The 20,743-nt window shown below is 46.9% G+C and overlaps 1 protein-coding gene and 1 non-coding gene across 2 annotated transcripts in view; one reads left to right on the top strand and one right to left on the bottom strand.

Annotated features, from left to right (window-relative positions):
- The window catches only part of LOC118228191 (zinc finger protein 536-like), a 182,826-nt gene that overhangs the window by 33,529 nt on the left and 128,554 nt on the right, over positions 1-20,743 (bottom strand). The window contains exon 5 of the mRNA XM_035419528.1: positions 18,343-20,013. Coding sequence (XP_035275419.1) covers positions 18,343-20,013 — 1,671 coding nt within the window. The remainder of the gene's footprint in view (positions 1-18,342; positions 20,014-20,743) is intronic.
- On the top strand, positions 13,977-14,048 carry trnae-cuc. The gene has a single exon. It is a non-coding gene; the product is annotated as a tRNA-Glu (tRNA).

Consider the following 20,743-nt stretch of genomic DNA (forward strand, 5'->3'; position numbering starts at 1 on the left):
AATCTCTTAAAGGGGGGCGACATAGCTCAGGAGGTAAGAGCGGTTGTCTGGCAGTCGGGGGGTTGCCGGTTCGATCCCACCATCCTGGGCGTGTCGAAGTGCCCCTGAGCAAGACGCCTAACCCCTAATTGCTCCCAACGAGCTGATTGGTATCTTGCATGGCAGCCTTTCACCATTGGCGTGTGAATGGGTGAATGAGAGGCATCAATTGTAAAATGCTTTGGATAAAAGTGCCATATAAATGCAGTCCATTTTTACCATTTTAAAGAAGTAGATTAAGGTTTAACACCAGGAGTGGAACCCGGGGCACAGGAGCCATATGCTGTGTGCGGAGAGAAGAGACGCAGGTTTGAATAAGGAAAAAAAAAACGCTTTAACCTTTAATCCGGGAATCCTCCTCAACCTGCTCTCCAGTATTTTTGTGTGATTAACAAGTCTGCCGGTTTAAAGGAGAATCACCCAGCTGCAGATGGTTCACTTTTTTTTGCAGATGTTTTTTTTTCTTCTTCTTCTTCTTCTTTTTTTTTTTTTTTTTTACAAAACCTTCCCTAATGCGCCGGTGTTACCGTAACAACCTCGCCGCATTTCATGTGGAATTTTTAATTGGAACGACGCGCCGTCGAGGCGAAACAGATTCCCAAATTTTGCCATTGATAAAAAATGATTAAAGATAAGCCAGTCTTTTTTTTTTTAAGAATGAAAAGATTTCACCACATACCACCAGCACTCATGCTGTTCCTTTCTCGATACGCACAACCGCAATTCAGTAACTGGATATACCGTATATGAGGAATCCACGTAGATTTAGAGTAAAAGGTGAAGGTTTTGGGTTTTTTAGGATTTGGTTAGAGCTAGTACCTGCTGAATTAAGCATTTCACTGTACCAGAGAAAAGCAGGTCCCATAAACAATCCCATAACATTCCTAAAACATTCCCATAGCATTACCATAACATTCCCATGACATTCCCATAACATTCCCACAACGCTGAGACCCACATTCAGCTTTCCCATGGAACTGGAAGTGAGTGAATAAACACACTGCACGGCTGTATTAAACAGGCCTTGCCCTCGCGGCGTGCGCTCTTACACACACACACACAGGGCCTCACAGACGCGAGGCTGAGGCCCAGGTGTGCCCGTCCCGCTCTTAAGAGGGGCGCCATTAGCTTAGCCCAAACTGGAGGAGCCCGACCTCTCTGTCACCCTGCGCCCCTTTCCGTTAAACAAGAAAACGGATTTTCTTCTAAGTGTATGTGCAATTACGAACGCACACCTGTGGCTCCTGCCGTCTCCGATAAAAGAGAGAGAGAGAGAGAGAGAGAGAGAGACAGAGAGAGAGAGAGGGAAAGATAGAGATAGAGAGAGAGAGAGAGAGAGAGAGAGAGAGACAGCGAGAGAGACAGAGAGAGAGAGAGACAGAGAGAGAGAGGGAGGACAAATAGAGAGAGGGGGAGGGAGAGATACAGAAAGAGAGAGAGAGAGAGACAGAGAGGGAAAGATAGACAGAGAGAGTCAGAGAGAGAAAGAGAGAGAGAGAGAGAGAGGTTTTATATAATTGATCTGTTGCAGCAACACAGGAACACATTACATTTTTCCTGGTAGTACTGCTAATTTTAATGTCAAACCGGCAGCGACAGACAGCGATTTTGCTACAAGGGTGGTCTCCGTTTAAAACCAGCACGTTATTTAACAAAAAATAAAGATGTTTAACTATAACCCGACTGTCACTCTCAGTGCACTAATGTTCATATATTAAGATTTATAATTACATGGGGGATTATGCTAAAATCAGCAGCTGCATGTTGATTTTTAAACAGGTGCACAAAAAGTATCATAAATGGCTTTTATGAGAGGCAAAAAAATTAAGATAGAACACAACCCAAATATCTCAGAAAACTATGGGGAACTGCAAAGCAGTACAGGCGGATATTATGGGATGCATTTGTAACAGGGCAGTCTGCAGACTACGAGAGCTACAGTTTCTATGCAATTTCTGCAAACACTCTCTGGTCTTTCCACTTCAAAGGGATACAACCTGCTGCACAAGTGTTTGCTGCACATACAACTTTAGAAGGGGCCTGGCATCCACTCCAGCAAGCTAATATTTAACACAAAATTAGGATGAGACTTACATTTTAGCTGTCTCAAGTCATATCCTTCATGAGACCGATGTACAAATTCCAGGATTAAAACAGGTGCCTTCAATTAAACATGCCACAGGGCATGCCCAAATGATATATTACACTTGTTATAGTTAATCTATTTCCTGGTTAAAATACACTCAAAATGTGAATGTGAGGCACAAAAGACTAACTACAGAAATAAAATTGCATAAAATTAATTATTTTTTTTAAACATCAAACAGCACTGCGAGACAAAGGAAATGGCCTATTACCGCAGAAAAATGATCTTTGCTCTCACTCCAAAAATGACTCATTGTGCTGTAATATTTTGCCTCTGACACAGACCATAATTTTCCTCTGAAAGATTGTAACACAATATTTCTGCATCCGTTTTTTTTTTTTTTTGTTAGGCACTGATAATTCTTCTGTAGCCTAATAACTTCAACAGAGACCTTGAAAGACCATCTAAGGCAACACAGCAGGAAGAGAGATTCAATCTCACCACTCTGGAGCTTGTCCTGAACTCTGACCTCTGAATGCAAACAACTCATTTAGTTCAATTCTCACTGTTGAGTTGATGTATGAGTGACCTGGTGGCATGGAGTAATGAAATATGTTGATTAATAATAAAGGTATCAGCACAGCTTCAATCCAAATCTCAAAATTGGAACAGTAATCAGTGATGAGATTGCGATAGCAAACACTAAAGCGCATTTCGGTTAGATTGCACCTGCCTGTCTCTCCTGCTTCGCTGGTCCTTTGAACTGAAGTGTAAACGTGTCATTGTCTAGCTTTTTTTTTTTTTTAAACAAAAAATTTGGATCCAGTATAAAAAATAGATATATTTTAGATAAATATTTTGTAGTAATATTTAATAAATAAATAAATAAATACATTTGAGGCATCTCTGTGGCAATGGCACACATTCAATTCAGAAGAGTGGTCTGGCTGTAAATATAACAGGCAGTTGTTTAATCCTGTTATAAACATTTTCTGTTTGTTCTTTTACCCTACATGATAGACGAGTATTGGATGTTCTGTAAATGAGAGGAACGAATATGAACGCGATGAAAATAAGAGGCCTGACGAAATGGCGGATAAACTCACATTTTTTGTTTAAAAAAAGAAGGAAAAAAAAGAGGTTTCCCGCTTTCATAAACGGCTCGGCGCAGTCTGTTCGCGTCGCAGCTATCTATTAAGTTACATATGCGCTAATATTTAATAGCGCGTGGATATTTCAAAGCTTCGGAAGGAGCGGGAAAGGGATCAAGTTGTGTTTGTATATGTTTGCCTAGCTGCTATCCGTCGCCTTTTTAATGTCAGACGCGAGTACGTTTCCCCCAGAAGCTTACAGTGAAGACGATAGTCATCTGTTTCCATCCTGCCATTTAATCACCTGGTTCTAACGCAAGGATTTTAAATGCAAATGAAGCACACATACCAAGGTATTATAATACAGGAGAATAAACACTTTTGAAGTCAACTTTTAAAGTAAAAAAAATCTTTTTACTATTAAAAAATCTCAGGAAAGCAAATTCATTTTCGGTGAAAGGGTAGTGCCCAACAGATTTTTTTTTTCCTTTCAGGATGAAATTGCATAATTCTAACGAATTTTTATGAACGCATTAAGTTAATAATTAATTTTAGAAACCATTGCCTAATCCATTTTTTCTTCTTCTTTTAATGTGAATGTTCAGGCAGTTTGTCTCGAATAATTTTTGTCCAGTGTTTAACAAACAGAAGCAACAAGTTATAGAACAACGTATTATCACCCCTTTAAAAACACGTTGATATGGCTGAAAATGCTTGTGCATTATGGTTATCACACAGTAGGCCTAGTCAATGCAAAGCTAACCACATATACTGTATAGTCACAATGTTAATTCCAATTTTAATTCATGCTAATGGAAATTAGACCTACTTTTCCTTCAATAACCTCTGTGTTGCAGAAGCAGCTATAGTGAGAGTGAGAGTCTTAATTCTTCAGCTCATGCAGGTTATTATTAGTATCATTCTTCTTCTTCTTCGTCTTCTTCTTCTTCTTCTTCTTATTATTATTATTATTATTATTATTATTATTATTATTATTATTATGTGAATTGTGGTTCACCTGTTACTGGCAGGTTTCAGGTTTTTTGACTCCTAAGGCCTTCCCTCCAAGACTAAAATAACACGCTGAAGGACATTTAGTTCTCGACTGTGGGAGGTGTATCTCTAGACTGGTTCATCACCATCACCAATCACCATCATCATCATCATTACCCTCCTCCTCCTTCTCATCGTCATGCTGTAGCTTGTTGTCCTGCCCCCCGGTTTGACATTACTCCATGACCTAGCCTATGCCTAGTGTGTGAACTGGACTTAATGTGTTCATGGCTACGAATAACTGTTACATAATGAGTATTGTACCTTATTTGAACCCGTGTTTTGTAGTTGTTCCAATGACCTTCGGTATGCACTTACTGTACGTCGCTTCGGATAAAACGCGTCTGCCAAATAAATGTAAATGTAAATGTAATGTAATGTCATCACCATCATTATCATCATCCCAAGACCATAATCACATTTTGATAACCAGCGAAAAGCAGATCCCCAGTAAGCCACAGCAGCCAGCACAGCCTCTGTCTGTAATTCCCCCCCTTCTCCCCCTTCCCCCCCCCACCCCTCCCAAAAAACAATCGACGCGCCTCGAAAAAACTTTGTCGTAAGACCGCAAAAAAACTTGTTTGTTGATTAATTCACGACTCGGCTCGGCGTCTCCAGCTAACGAGCAGTTTTTCACATTTAAATCGGCAGGAAACGTGTGGGACGGCGAGGCTCGTTAGCGTTCGCCGCGCCGCGCGCCGCCGCCACCGCTACCTCGCTAAACACGCCGCACACCTCGCGGTTTCGCCGCGCGGCTCGCGCGCGTCGCCGCAGCCCTAATGCGCTGAAGACGGCGCCGAGGAGCCGGCAGAGGAGCCCTCCTTGAGGTGTCTGTCACTTCTGGGGGTGGGGGGCGGCGGGGGGGGGGGGGGGAGGGGGGACAAAGGAGAACCGTCGCAAAAAAAAAACAAAAAAAAACGATGCGCCGCGATCGCTAACATCCCACAGTCTCGTCAACAAAAGCAGGCATGGGTCCCCGAAAGGTGTTACCTAACCGCACTGTCAAAAGCGATGACACCCCCCCGCCCATCACCCCTCCCCCCCCCTTCCCCCTCATCTCCGGTGACTCATAATGAATTTGAACATTTTATGATGGGGGGGGGAGGGGGCTGGGAGGGGAGATCCCATGCTCTCAACAAAAACAAGAGACAACACAAATGTAAGAGGAACACTGTACAGGGTAGCAGGTTTCTAGGAGGTCAGAGAAATGTTGAACAGTCCCACAATTGTACGCACGCGTGTGTGTGTGTGTGTGTTGTTTAATTTTTGGTCAAAGTGGACGCTATTGCTGGAGTTCATTGTCACGTTTGCATATTTTTCTTCTCACACAATAAAAAAAATAATATTTTGTGGAACAAATTACTATTAAAACAACACTGCCAACCAGGGGTACTGTAAGGAATGGAGGGGGGTGGGGGGTGATAGGATGATTCCCAGCGCCCTGACTGACAGACTGACAGGGACCCTCAAAAAAACGTTAGAACACAGGATTCTCTGGGGTGGTGGGCTATGAGATATTTAAAGGGGGCCCAAAATTCCCCCCAGTCTCCTGTTCTCATGGAAACCCAGCTCTGCCAATACGACGGCATCGGCACTGTCCCACAGAAATAAACGGACATGGCTTGGACGACAGGAACGGGAAATAAATAAATAAGTACATAAATAAAGAAATAAATAAACCTGGCTCCCATCTGATGACCAGCTTTGCCATTACAGGATCCTCCTTTGTGCCAAGTGCTAAAATGGAGGAAACGCAACTCAAAACAGAAGGAAATCCAAGCTTTCCAAGCTCCTTCAATCACGGACTGTTAAAAGGAACCGTCTGTGCTCAGAGGGGACAGTCTAGCTCGCTCGCTCACAGCTGTTTACTTGATAATACATTTTAAATGCCACCAAAATAAACAGAAACGCGGCGGACGTAAAAAAAAAAGAAAAGAAAAAAAGAAGAAGAAATGATGTGGCGCTCGTCCGCGAGGCTCTTTGCACAGTTGGCGGACAGATGATGCGGCCATCTTGAGATCGTTTGTCATCCGTCTGCTGGCGCTGACCTCGCGACAAACAGGAAGACGGATTCGATAGCGTCTCCCTGGAAACGGGCCGCCGTTGTTTTCCGCGTAGCGAAAGCGTCGTTTCGCCCGCCATTCGTCCGTCCGCGCAGCGCGCCAGAGCGTACGCGCGCCCAAAACGCGCGAGAGGGCGTCGCGTGAAAGTGCGCCCAATCCGGGTTCAGCCAATCAGAGGCTGGGCTGGAGCGGTGTGTGTGTTGCATGCAGATCGGCAGGGTTTCATGATGGTAGAGGAGATTTCTGTGCATGTGTGTGTGTGTGTGTGTGTGTATTTGTGTGTGTGTAAGTGTGTGTGCGTGTTTGCATGTGTGTATATGTGTGTGAGAGTGTGTGCGTTAGTGTGTGCATAAGTGTGTGTGTGTATGTGTGTGTGTGCATGTGCATGTGTGTGCGCACGTGTGTGCGCACGTGTGTGTGCGTGTGTGTGTGGGTGCTTGTGTAGGTGTGTGTGTGTATGCGTGTGTCTGTGTGTATGTATGCATACGTGTGTGTGTGTAAGTGTGTGTGTGTGTGTGTGTGGGTGGGTATCTGTGAGTGTCTGTGTGTGTGTGTGTGTGAGTGTGTGTGTGTGCATGCATGCGTGCGTGAGGGTGCATGTGTATGTGTATGTGTGTGTGTGTGTCTTAATTTCCCTTTCTCCATTCCATTCAAAAGTGCTATTGTGCACAGCAATAAGCCGTCATATTATTCTGTGTTTGAAAGCTTAGAGGAAGCATTTTTCACAGTCGTGTTGCCTGTTCTGTCACATGTTAATCTGCGGTTTAATCCTTCAACCTTCTCCCTGCATAGTCTCGTAAAAACTAGAGACCTTAAAGTTCCTTTATATTCTGGAAACTGGCACGTGCATGAAAGGGATTATTTTACAGGAATTTTTATCTGATGAATTGTGCGCAAAATTCAACTTCCGCAAGAGAACTGTACTTCCGGAACAGGTAATTCAACAGTAGATTAGATTCCTTTGGGAAGGGGAAATGTACCATGTTGTTACAGGGACATCGAGTCTGTTGGTGTGTTTTTTTCAAGCTTTATGATGCTAATACAGGCAGCAACATCCCCTGATGCATATTCAAATGTTCTACATACAAGGGTATTGGAAAAGCTCAATTTTTCCCAATTTAGAGCATGCATTACATTGTGTAACGAATATATGCCCTGGTTAATAAATAGACAGGTAAATAAATAGCTGTAGCTTGATTATAAAATATCCTGCCTGCCTGACTAGCATCGTCTCGCTAATTATTTCCATGTTCTATTTGTTCTGAAAAGGAATGCTTTAAAATCATTGACCCCAAGGCACAAGCTCATGTTGACTATACATGGGCTGTGTCTCAAAAATTAAAAAAAATAAAAAGTATGAGAAAAAGTCTTCCTCTGTCTCGTGATACAGAGAAAAGTTTCCTTCAGATTAGAGTTCACTGGAAGTTTCATTTAAAAAAAAAAAAAAGAATACACACTTCTGTGGAACTCAGGAATATTTTCTTGAACAAGCATGCGTGCATGCACGAATGTTCATGTGTGTTTGCTTTCCTGGTTTTAATTAAATCTCACCAGGACTCCTTTGAAAGGGCCAATCAGATCAGCGTATCAAAATTGGCTTCGGCTGGATTAAAGACAAAGAACGAAATGGTCCAAGAAAGTGGCAAAACAACGTTCGACAACAAGCTCGGCTGACGGATTAGTCCCGGCAAAAGACGCGATAATTGCCGTGTTCCGAGGTGACTTTGAAATCCGTCCGAAGCATTCAGGACTCTCTCAACCCCGTGAGGCTCTGAGAGAGTCCGATTTATTCAAACATAAATGGGGAGCAGTGTATTTGTGAGGAAGGAGAAGGATCAAAACCCGGTTATTGGATTTGTCAGAACAAAAGCCCTACTGTTACACACGGGGTCGAAGCCGCACGGCTACTGTATCTCTCAAAACTAATATGTAACCGTACCTGTTTTGAAAAGGGCCGATTCATATTTCTGCGAGCGCATGAGAAAGCCGCTCCCGTCGTTTCTCGAACCCCCGGGGGGAACTCGAGCCCGCTTCCGAAACGAGCCAGCGCTGGGGACCGCGGCCTTTTGTGACGAGGGCCCGCGTTTTGAAAAAGGACGACACGTTAAATTCCGTAACAATGTAAAAAAAAAAAACGTGCTCGGCTCTCTGACATCACAATGGGGCCGATTGTGCTTCGTGGTCGCCGTGACGACTCAGAGGTCGCTCCGTGTGTGACTCGGCGAGCGAGGGCGGCAGTGAATGAAAAGTGGGTTATGCAGTTACAGTGTGTGATCAACTCGGTTATTAATCAGATTAAAATGGATTCCCTCCGCTTCCTGTTTTAACAGGGGCCACGGGTAGGTCAAGAATACCAATGAGCTGAGCGAGAGATGGGGAAATACCGAGATGTATAAAAAACTCACAGAGAAGATAGAAAAGCAGAACTTTTCCGAATTTAGAGTATGATTGCTGCATCGTGTGATGAATATGCCCTTGTTAATAATTAAGACAGGTAAGAAAAAATAGAAAAAAGTTAGAAATAGAAAAAAGAGATAGAAAAAAGAAAAATGTCCGACTGAGAGAGACGAATGACAGAGAGATAAAAAAAATGTTTTCGGGAAAAAAATTTCATTATTCAGGTATGGGTCTGTACTTTTATTTTATTTTATTGCAGTGGAAATCACGGAATTTTAAACTGGAGTAAACTGGAGAGCGTAAAAAATCTGTCTTTGAATGAAGCAAAAAAGCATCTCTCTATCCGTTCTGTTTATTCCTCCGCATTCTCACACAGGTAGCCTCTCTGATCCCGATGAAATCACAGTAATTACAGTAACCCCCCCCCCCCCCCCCGCCCCCCCCACACTGTATCCCCCCAAAGAACAAAGCACCGCTCAGAAAGAGCTCGATGGGATTTACACACAACAGCGCCAAAGCGCCCGTCGTTTGTTTCCAATTTCTTCGGCGGATTTAAATCCCTTCTTCCAACCGCGAACGACGAGCAAGATTTTGGACTCAAATTTTAGTCGTCCCTTAGATGATCGTCCCTGTCTGCTGTTTTATACTTAGTAAGAAATGACATAAAAACTCAATGATTCAATATGAGTGTTAGCTGAGTATTGTAAGTGTATTGGTCAGAATTGTATTCGCGCACCAGTTTGTAGACTGATTAATTTGCCTCTCAAACGATACAGGTGTCAGAGTTGTTTTCGCAGACAATGAGTCACACAAACACACACGCACACACACGCACACACACACACACATCTACTTTACCATCATAAACTCCCGCATGCACCAGACAAAAACTGTGTTCGTTTTTTTATCGAAATCATCACCACGTAATTCCCCATTGACTTAGATGTTTTTTTTTTTTTTAAAAGACAAAACCTGACATTGTGTCTTTAGTGATGATGCTTGTCAGTCCTCGCAGCCCAGTGCCCGAGACTCGTTCTCATTGAGAGCTACGGTAACCCCGGCAGCGTAAAAATGTGGTTGTCATGGCTGCGTGCACTGTGCATGTGGCATACCTTTATGCTCGTGGGAAGTGTTATTCTACCACTACAGTCCCCCCGGGGCCGGCTCCTCGCATCCCAGAATGCCTCGGGACGACGAGAGCCCTCCGCGCGCGAGGAATCTCGCTAACCGTCCACCTCGCGGCTCCGCTGGGGAGGACAGAGTAAAAGCGTTAAAAAATAACAAAGTAAAAGCGTTAAAATAGCAAAGTAAAAGTGTTAAAATAACAAAGTAAAAGCGTTAAAATAGCAAAGTAAAAGCGTTAAAAAATAACAAAGTAAAAGCGTTAAAATAACAAAGTAAAAGCGTTAAAATAACAAAGTAAAAGCGTTAAAATAGCAAAGTAAAAGCGTTAAAAAATAACAAAGTAAAAGCGTTAAAATAGCAAAGTAAAAGCGTTAAAATAGCAAAGTAAAAGCGTTAAAATAGCAGGCGCAGAGGCAGCGTTGCTCTCCAACCAAACGTTAGGTTCGGGAGCCAAGGAAACGCTTTAACTTTTACGCGGCGAGGCTGTCGTGTCGAGCGCGCAGTACGTTTCTGTGAAAGACCCGAGCGTGGTCTGAGGGGCGGGCCGTCCACCCCGCAGTACTGCCTGTACCTCAGAGGCCTCTCACAGGACACTTCCTGCGGCCGACATGAATAGAAATATTGTTTTATGCATGCATTCATCCCCAACCGATGCTCGTCCTTCCCTTTCAATGGTGAAGCGACCCAAGCATCTGCTGTATCCTCACTAAATTATGGGCACAAAAGTAGACTGGAGAGAGGGAGAGAGTGAGGGGGAGAGAGAGAGCAAGAGAGAGAGAGAGAGAGAGGGAGAAAAAGAGGGAAAGAGTGAGAGGGAGACAGAGAGAGAGGGGGGGGAGAAAGACAGAAACAGAAAGTCTGTAAAACAAGCAATTATTTTAAGGCTGAAAGGGGAAGAAAGAGAGAGAGAGAGAGAGAGAGGAAAAAAGAATAGTTTTAATGCTTTTTTTCGCGACAGAGGAGCTGATATGGGGAAATTAGCAGGGGGAAAATATTTTTAGAGATGGCACAGCTGCGGTGGGAGCGCAACAGGTCCCATTCAGCGGGTCTGACGACAGCTAATGTGTTTAATTGCTCTCTGACAATAGAATTTGCGCCGGCGAGAGACAAGGCGCGAACCCTCCTCCTCCTCCTCCTCCTCCTCCTCCTCCTCCTCCCTCCACCGCCATCGAAGCTTAAGCGGCAACCCCGCACCTGTGAAACGTGGTGCTGGGTTCTGCTCAGAACCTCGCCACACCTCGCACCCCCCCCACATCTCCCCCCTACCCCCCCCCCCCCCCCAACCCCCCAAACCCGCCCGCCGCACGCTGCACACGACGAAAGAGTCCTGCCAACGCCGTCTGACGCCTCGGGGGGGTGAGGGGGTGGGGTAGGTGGGTTGGGGGGGGGGGTAAAATAAATAAAAGTTCAAATTTTGAGACGTCTTGACTTGGCAGAGCAGATGTGGGGGGAGGGGAGGGGGGGAAGATTGGGAGTGACAGGGAAGACGGGGCAGGATGGAATGAGACAGGTTGGGAAGGGACGGAACAGAACGGGATTGAATGGAATCGGGCGGAATTTAATTGGGATGGAATTGAATGGGTTTGAATGGAATCAGATAGAATGAGATGCAATGGAACAGGATGTTGCTGCAAAGACACATTTTAGTTGGGAAGATGCAATTTTGTGTTCTGGAAAACCAAATTCCATTGTCCCTATCCTAGATTTGAATGAGGTACCTCTTTTGATCTATGGAACAGCTCAGTGCCTATATTCAATCTAACTGCAATGCAATTTGTCCTGAATTTTGGCTAAATTAAAATGTTACTATAACATCGCATGGAGGTAAAACTTCCTTTCTGTTGTTATGCACCATTTTCCTTTAATTACAGCAATGACACAGCTTATGACACCGCATGCACTGCGTGACGACTGAGGCTCAGAGATTGGGCCTGTTTGTGTGCAGACGAAACAGAATAATAAATAAACAAGTGTAGTCCTGCATCCCAGCACCTTCAGTGCAAGGATAACATGACCCTCACATTCAGCTGCATGGATCCCCCCACACTACAGATCCAACAAAGTATTAAAAATAATCAACAGCTCCATCCAAATATACTATGTGTGTGTGTATGTGTATATATATATATATGAAATTATCAGATTTTAACATAGAAGACTAGTTAAAAAAAGTTTGGAGAAAATAAATAAATAAATAAACAAGCAAACACCTGGTTGTTTAGAAAAAAATCCGCACATCTGTCGTCTTTCTCACTCTTTTGTTTGTCTGTGATCTCATTTGTTTTGTGAACAGGCAGGCTGTGACACTGTGAGACACTGCAGGTACAATGGAAGTGTGTGTCTGTGTATGTGTGCGTGTGTATGCGCGTGTGTGTGGGTGGGTGGGTGAGTGTGTGTGTGTGTGTGTGAGTGTGCGTCTGTGTGTGCATGTGTGTGTGTGTGTGTGTGTTGGGGGGAGTTTCCAATAGAAACACTGTTTCAGTAGAAAACCAGAAGGCTCTGGAGAAAGGGAAAAGCACCTTGTGCACGACTACAAATATCCCCCCACCCCCCACCTCCCCACCCCCACCCCCCCACCCCCCCCCACCCCCCCGAACCCAGCCCCCCATCTGCGGGCTCCCCTCAGCCTGGTCTAGGCACCATATGTTTATAATTATCATAAAAGCTTTGAAGAACCTGTTCAGGGAGGAGGCACACACACACACACACACACATACACACACACACTCACACACACACACACTCACCCACCCACCCACACACATAGACACACACACACACACACACACACACACACACACACATAGACACACACACACACACACACACACACAGACACACACACACACACGATCCTTCTCTCCGCGGCTGCCCCTGACTCGTACGTTTTAGCGGAGGAAGAGGAGGAGGAGGAGGAGGAGGAGGAGGAGGAGGAGGAGGAGGTTTAAGCTGCGTGGGGTCGACAGGCTCGAGGCTGCGCCAGCTCCGCTCTTGACCCCTGCGAGTCTGGGTTCAAGTCCCACACAAGGAGGTTGGACTTCAAACCCTCTCCTGCTCTGACAAGGGTAATTGGCCACCGGTGACACAAATACTACAAGAGCTTACAAGACAGCCCCCCCCACCCCCTGCCCCACCCCCCCCCACCCCACCCCACAAAAAAAAGAAAAACGAAAAGTGGAACATAAGACTCCCAGAAGCCCCGATCAGCAGGCTAACGCTGTCGGAGAGTGTTTCGACTGTACCGGGTCTAAACCACAGCAGGCAGGCTTGAATAAATTTGCGTTTTTTTTTTTTTTTGGTTTTTTTTTTTGTGGCTGACACAGCCGATCCTGCGTTCGATGTTCCATCAGAGGCATCTGTGCTCGTCGCGGCAGGGTGCTCACCGCGCGGTTTGGGGAGGACCAAGGGGCGCGCGGAAACAGGGGGGTGTTCCTGTTTCCCCTCCAACTTTCAGTAAGAATGAAGACAAGCAAGGGCAGTTCCTCGGCACTTCCACCAGGTGGCAGTATGCTCAGTGAAATGACGGCACACCAAGAAGGACAGGAGCGCATTCGTCAGTTTTTTTTTGTTTTGTTTTTTTTTTTTTGCTCATGTCCCAGCCTGACCCTCCCAAAAAAAAACCCGCCAACATCAAACGCCATTTCCATTGCATTCCGAGCGTAAACATTTTTTTTTCCCACCTCCGTGCGTTCTGTTCGCGCTGTCTTCCCAGAATGCCATTGTTCTCCGCCTTCAGAGAAACTGGCCCCTCTTTGGCTCTCTCCCTCACTGATTCCTGCTGAACACGGTGCCAGGCCCCAAAAAACGAATTCCGTCCACGCCCTCGGAATGTTGGGGCTTGGTGTCAAATGTTCGACAGCAGAGGTTTGGGACATGGGGGGGGGGGGGGGATTTGACCTCAGGCGTTCTGACTGGTCGCTGCTCTTTCAACCACCCCGCTAACTTCCCAGAATGCAAAGCGGGCCTGGCACATGCCGGTGACGTTAGCGCATAGCTCATACTTTCAAGCCCCCGGCATTTTTTCCCCACACAGGCCCTTTTGCATTCAGTGCTAATGTTGCCAGCCCTAGTAGTCAGGGAGTCACGGAGAGTGGACTGGCCTACTGTAGCCCACTTGCCCAGTCCCTGATGGTCTAGTGGTTAGGATTCGGCGCTCTCACCGCCGCGGCCCGGGTTCGATTCCCGGTCAGGGAATGCATTTTGAAAATACTGTGTAAGTCGCTCTGGATAAGAGCGTCTGCTAAATGCCTGTAATGTGATAATCTAGCAGCAGAGTGGTCCGACCTACCGCAGCTCACATTCTAACTGCACAGTGGACTGACCTACTGTAGCTCACATTCTAACTGCACAGTGGACTGACCTACTGTAGCTTACATTCTTCAGAGTGGACTGACCTACTGTAGCTCACATTCTAACTGCACAGTGGACTGACCTACTGTAGCTTACATTCTTCAGAGTGGACTGACCTACTGTAGCTCACATTCTAACTGCACAGTGGACTGACCTACTGTAGCTTACATTCTTCAGAGTGGACTGACCTACTGTAGCTCACATTCTAACTGCACAGTGGACTGACCTACTGTAGCTTACATTCTTCAGAGTGGACTGACCTACTGTAGCTCACATTCTAACTGCACAGTGGACTGACCTACTGTAGCTTACATTCTTCAGAGTGGACTGGCCTACTGTAGCTCACATTCTAACTGTGGAGTGGACTGGCCTACTGCAGCTCACATTCTTCAGATTGGACTGACTTACTGTGACTTACACAACTTTTTTTTAATTTTATTTTTTTACCAGTTACACAGCTGGATATATACGTACTGAAGCAATGCAGGTTAAGTACCTTGCTCAAGGGTACAATGGCAATGTCCTACTGAGGAACAAAACCTGTGACCTTTGGGTTACAAGATATTAATACACTGCTTTATACTACAAATATACAACACCCATTATACTGCACTGTCGATTTCCACTTGTTCCTGACAATAGTTGAGCAATGGAACGTCCTTACCTATCCTAGAGGCCAGGTTTGGTCTGAGCACGGTCCTGTTTAATTCTTTATCCCTGGTGTTCCGTCTGATTCAAACTGAACCTTTTTAAACTTAAAACAGGAATGACACCTTTGAGTGACTAAACCAGTGTAATTTTTCCATTGCTTCTATTTGCTGTTCATCATCTGTATTTGCTTTATGTCTTTTGGCCCATATAGCTTCTTTGAATATAATCAGATAAAGACAAAAAATAATTGAGTGTCAGTTCAAAACAATAAATATCAATGATCTACTGCATGAAATCCTTGTTTCATTTTAATTCACTGATAGAAATTTCACAGATAAACATGATTTATGCCTCCCATGCCTTCATTACAGTGGATTTCGTTATATAAATCACATCTTTATCACAAATGAATGACACTTTCATTGATAAATGTGATCCAGCAGAGTTAAATGGCAACCATTAACCATATATATTGTTCATATTTGTTTGGAATCGAGATAAAGATAATATATATTGAATAATTTTTTTGCATAGATTTTTATTCATGCATTGCTTTAAAATCCCAATAATGTTCTGTGTGTGTGTGTGTGACCCGGGCTAGCAGTTTCTGAGGTGCTAATAAGTAAACAGAACTCGAGGGTTAAGTTAAGGCGTCTGAATTAGCCTCTCGGTCTCAAAGGCTACGCGTTCCCTTTCTAGCACACTCCAGTGCCTACCGGGTCTCCCTTCCAGAGAGGTCTCTGATTAGCCTAGCGCCGTCGCGGTGCCTCAAACGTGCAGACCCAGCGTACCAGTACACACCCCCCCCCCCTCCGCCCCTGCCCCCCCACCCCCTCCTAATGAAGAAAGCCACTTTAAAACTAGCGCAGCCCAACCTTCCCGGCCCAGTCGCCCCCTTAATCCAGAGGCGGGTTCTTCAGTGTTAATGATTTGCGCTCTATTTGCACATGCAAGCTAATGCAGAACCTCTTCAGATTAATTGCACGTTGCCGACTCTCTGGACCCCCTGGCCCCGTCGCTCCGGCCTGCTCATGAGGAGATGTGTTCGGAACTGAGTCCTCTAGGTGATCGTTGTGCAAAGATGTGATAGAATCGGGGGGTGGGGGGGGAGGGGGGGGTGGCAGAGGAGCTGAATTTTGGGGAAGACTCACTGCTTTCTCTAGTTCCATACTTTTGAAGAACAGTCTCATGGGGCTTCTTACTCTGTACGTCAAATTGTCTCCGTTCATCTGAGCCTCGCATGGTTTTTAAGCGAATGACACCGCTACATCCACCTAGAGCCTTTCCAGTCTGCCAGATGAATCTGATTTTTCTTTTGAGGTGTTTTGCAGTGTGCTCATTGCCCTGTTCCTGTCGCCTTTATGAACTCAGGAACTCACTTCAGTTACTTAGCTTAGCTTATTCACAGCTGATTGTGCTTTGAGAGAGGGAGAGAGAGAAAATGAAAATGAAAAACTAGCTTGTACTGTAGTTTGACAGGTAAAGAGTTTTTTGTGTTTTCTCTGTGTGTGTCGGTGTGTGTGTGTGTGCCTGTGTGCATGTATGTGTGTCTATGTGTGTGTGTGTGTATACTCTAGTCCAGCTGGTGTCTTTTGACCTTTGTTTTGTTGCTGTTGTCAAGGGGATGTAAAATGAGACATGGTGCTAGAGGGCCCAGTGCAGAACGCTGGAGTTCAAAGGTCGAAGGTCATCTGAGGTGAAGTGCGCTGACTTTAAGACCTGTAGCTGCACACGGCCAGCGAAACAAACCTAGCATCCTCGGCACACCCGACACCAATCACTAACATTAACACTCACTGCCAACCACCTGCATGGGAATGGCAGGTAATGTTAAAAAAACGGCATCTTTACAACACGTTTAACATCTTATCAGAGGACAGTGTAAACAGGCCCCTCCCACTGTAAATGCCTCTGTTATGTTTCCCAGTCCTGACTGGGGATTGGAGAGCTTGCCAAAAAACCGTGCACACCGGCCAAACATCACATCAGGAAAATACAGAGACATGCATCAAGGGTGCGATTTAAAACGCCTTGTTTAAATGAGGGGAGAACACAAAGCAAACCTTCTGAGGGTTTTGGAGGAGGATTAAAGTGGTGGTCATGTTCTTTGAGATGAATGATGGTTCAAAAAATCTGAACATGCAACAGGTCCCACTGAAGTAAAATGCGTTGTCCCCATCATAATGTTCAAATGCTGCATTAATAGGTAACTGAAAAATGTAAAAGTAAAAAAAAAAAAAGCACACTGCCATCTCAACAATTTCCCTGCTCTTATTTCTGTGTTTTTTTTTTTTGTTTTGTCTAATTTAATTAGCAGTTTTGCAGTGTATAGCTTTCCTTGTTACTTGGAACACCATTAATTACTATTAGCTTTTGACCTTTTTTTAGCAACTGAATCATCAATATTACAAAAAATGGAAACACAAGTTCATTAAATCTTAAATTTATGCCACTGACATGCATATCTGACACTTCAGGTTGTAGGACACACACAAACTGAATCAAGCACACACAAGGACGCACTGACACACACATACCCGCTAACACACACACATTTTTCTGAGCAAAATCATTATGAAACAACGTTTGAAAGATAAAACAAAACTACACCGTTGAACACATTTAATTTAATTGAAGACCACTTGAATATCCCACCGGAATAACCATACTAATTATATCATAAGTACAACAAAGACTCCAAAATTGACTAAATAAAGATAACAGTAGAACCTAGTTCAGATCTTTTTTTTTTTTAAATGGCTCACTCAAACCTTTTTCAAGATTCTGGAAACACGGTGGCCATATCTTGAAGGACTATACTGCTTTTTTTAATCGGGTTATTGGCAGGATGCAGGTATGTGTATGTGCAGGTGATGGGGAAGTGTGTGTTTGTGTGTGTGTGTTTGTGCAGGTGATGGGGTATGGGGAAGTGTGTGTGTGTGTGTGTTTGTGCAGGTGATGGGGTATGGGGAAGTGTGTGTTTGTGCAGGTGATGGGGTATGGGAAAATGTGTGTGTATGTGCAGGTTATGGGGTATGGGGAAGTGTGTGTGTGTGTGTGTGTGTTTGTGCAGGTGATGGGGTATGGGGAAGTGTGTGTGTGTGTGTGTTTGTGCAGGTGATGGGGTATGGGAAAGTGTGTGTGTGTGTGTGTGTGTGTTTGTGCAGGTGATGGGGTATGGGAAAATGTGTGTGTATGTGCAGGTTATGGGGTATGGGGAAGTGTGTGTGTGTGTGTGTGTGTTTGTGCAGGTGATGGGGTATGGGGAAGTGTGTGTGTGTGTGTGTTTGTGCAGGTGATGGGGTATGGGAAAGTGTGTGTGTGTGTGTGTGTGTGTGTTTGTGCAGGTGATGGGGTATGGGAAAGTGTGTGTATGTGCAGGTCATGGGGTACAGCAGGGGGTATGGGAGACGGTGTTCACAGAGTGCGGTACAGCAGGGGGTTATGGGAGACGGAGTTCACAGAGTGGCGGGCGGTGCCGACTCACCGGCTGAGTCGGTCCTCTTGGCGGCTCCGGGGCTGCCCGCGCCGTCTCCCAGCCCGTTGAACGCCGTGAGGTTCTCCGCGCTGTAGGCCCTCAGGACGGACAGCGAGTTCAGCGGGCGCTCGGGGGGCGGGTGGAGGTCGGGCGCCTGCCACCGCGTCTCCGCGAGCGGGGGGGAACGACGCGACGCGCCGGGGGACGACCGCTCGGAGTCCTCGGCCGAACTGCTCCGCGCCCGCGTCTCCTTCCCGCCGTTGTCACGGTCCCTGTCGCCATCCTGCTCTTCGTCCTCCTCTGTCTCCATCTCCTCCTCCTCCTCCTCATCCTCCTCCTCCTCTTCTTCCTCCCGGTCAGATTCTGGCCTCTTGCTGACGGGCTCTGCCGCCTCGGCGTCCTCCTCCTCCTCCGCCTGGTCCTCCTCAGACTCCACCATGTCGTCTCCCTTAGTGGGCGCCTCCGCGGGGTCCGCTCCCCTTCCACTCTCGTCCGCTGCCCCCCGGCCTGGTGGGTCAAAGGACCACGCCTGCACCTCGGAGGACTCCGGGCGCTCGTTCCCAAACCGCCGGGGGCCGGGCGCGCCCGCCGGAGCCTCAGGCAAGCCCGGCGGCTTCAGGAAGTTACCCTCAAATTCTCCCGAACCGGCGGCCTCTGCGGGATCGGGCCAGGACGGGCTCCCGGACTCCCCTGCCGCCTCCTTGCCCGCCTCCTGCCGGATCGTCGCATTCGTTTGAGCAATCGGCTGAAAGGACGGCCCCGCGCCTCCACGCCGAAGCACGGGGGAGGTCAAGGAGGCTTTGCCGGAGGAGGACGCCTCCCACGGGTGGTCCCAGAGGGACCCTTTCTCGTCCGGGACGCCGCCCTCTTTGCGTTTGGCCCGGCCCAGGTGGTTGGCGTCCAGGTGCAGGGCCATGACCTCCACCGACGGGGTGGCGAAGGGGCAGAAGAGGCAGCCGTGCCAGGCCACGTCGTCCCGCAGGGTGACGGAGGAGCCCGGCAGGAGGCCGGAGTCGGGCCTGTAGGACAGATCCAGAGGCTCGTACTGCGACCGCAGGGACTTGCTTTTGGGAGGCTTGGCGTCGGCCGCCGTCGCCGCCGCCGCCTCCTCCGCCTCCCCGTTCTCCCCCGGCCTGCCGCCGGACTCCCGCCGCCTCTCCCTGGCCTCCTTGTCCCTCTTCATGGAGTTGAGGGCGAAGCCGTCCATGAAGGCCTGCAGGGAGCTCTGGAAGTTGACCCCGTTGCCCGCCATGCCCTGGTAGACCCGGCTCAGGTCCGGGAAGCCGGCCGGGCCGCCGTCCAGGGCCCCCTCACGGACCCTCATGCCCTCCGAAGCGTTTTCGGAGGCGGGGTGGCCGTGGTGCTCCCTGTCCAGTTCCAGGTCCCGGTCCCGGGGGGACAGCACCCCCAGCGGGCCCCAGTGGTGAGGGTGCAGCTGGGCCCCTCTCAGGTCCACGCCGCCGGACACGCCCTTAATCACCCCGTGCAGGACGTCCGGCCGGAGGAAGGCCCCACTCTTGCTGCCGGGGTGCTCCTCCTGGGGGTGCGAGGAGGAGGAGGAGGAGGAGGAGGGGCCCCCGTTGTTGTGCCGCTCCCGATGGTGGCGTTCCAGGTGGTACTTCAGCGAGGCCGACTGCGTGCCCGCGTAGTCGCAGTGCGGGCACCTGTAGGGCTTCTCACCTGCCAGGAGCGACAGAGACAGAGGGAGAGCGGCGGAGCTCCCGTTAAACAACGGTTAGCACGTTAGCACGATATCACACTCGCTGCCAAAGGAAGAGCGAAACAATGACTCAAAAACCTCATTCCAATTTTTTGGTTTTAGCACAGCTTGAAGAGCTGGGTTATCTCTCACGTCAACAAAGGACATTTTGTTTGCCATGCGGCAGCGGATAATGCTTTCAATGAAAAGGAAAACTGATATCATCTCATCGCGCGTCCGCGAAACGCTGGTCAGCTTTCGGCCTTGTTCACTCGTAGACTCAGTGCTCTGATCTCTCGAACGTTTTCTATTTGCAGTTCATCGCGGTCAACACAAATCACATTAAAGTGTCCCCTGTATAATGGAACTACTGTTGCTCCAAGTATGCTGGAATGAAGCTTTAAAATACAGGACTAAAAATAAAGAAAACGCAACCACCCAAAGTTTACCATTATTTCTTAACTGTAGTCTGTGCATAGCCACGTAACAATTTCAGTTCCTATAAATGTCAACCAAGTCCGTTATCAGAATAATGCATATTATAACATCCCAATCAACTGGAATTCTAAAGAAAAAAAGGAAATTAAAGTGTAATATTTCAAATAGGAAATTTTGTGATAAGAAAATGCAGTTAAGAACAGTATACGCTAACATAAACGCATTCTGCTGGCAGTAGTGGCGCGCTTAAAATTAAAACCACCATGACAATCA

The sequence above is a fragment of the Anguilla anguilla genome, chromosome 5, assembly GCF_013347855.1.
Source record: "Anguilla anguilla isolate fAngAng1 chromosome 5, fAngAng1.pri, whole genome shotgun sequence".
Lineage (NCBI taxonomy): Eukaryota > Metazoa > Chordata > Actinopteri > Anguilliformes > Anguillidae > Anguilla > Anguilla anguilla.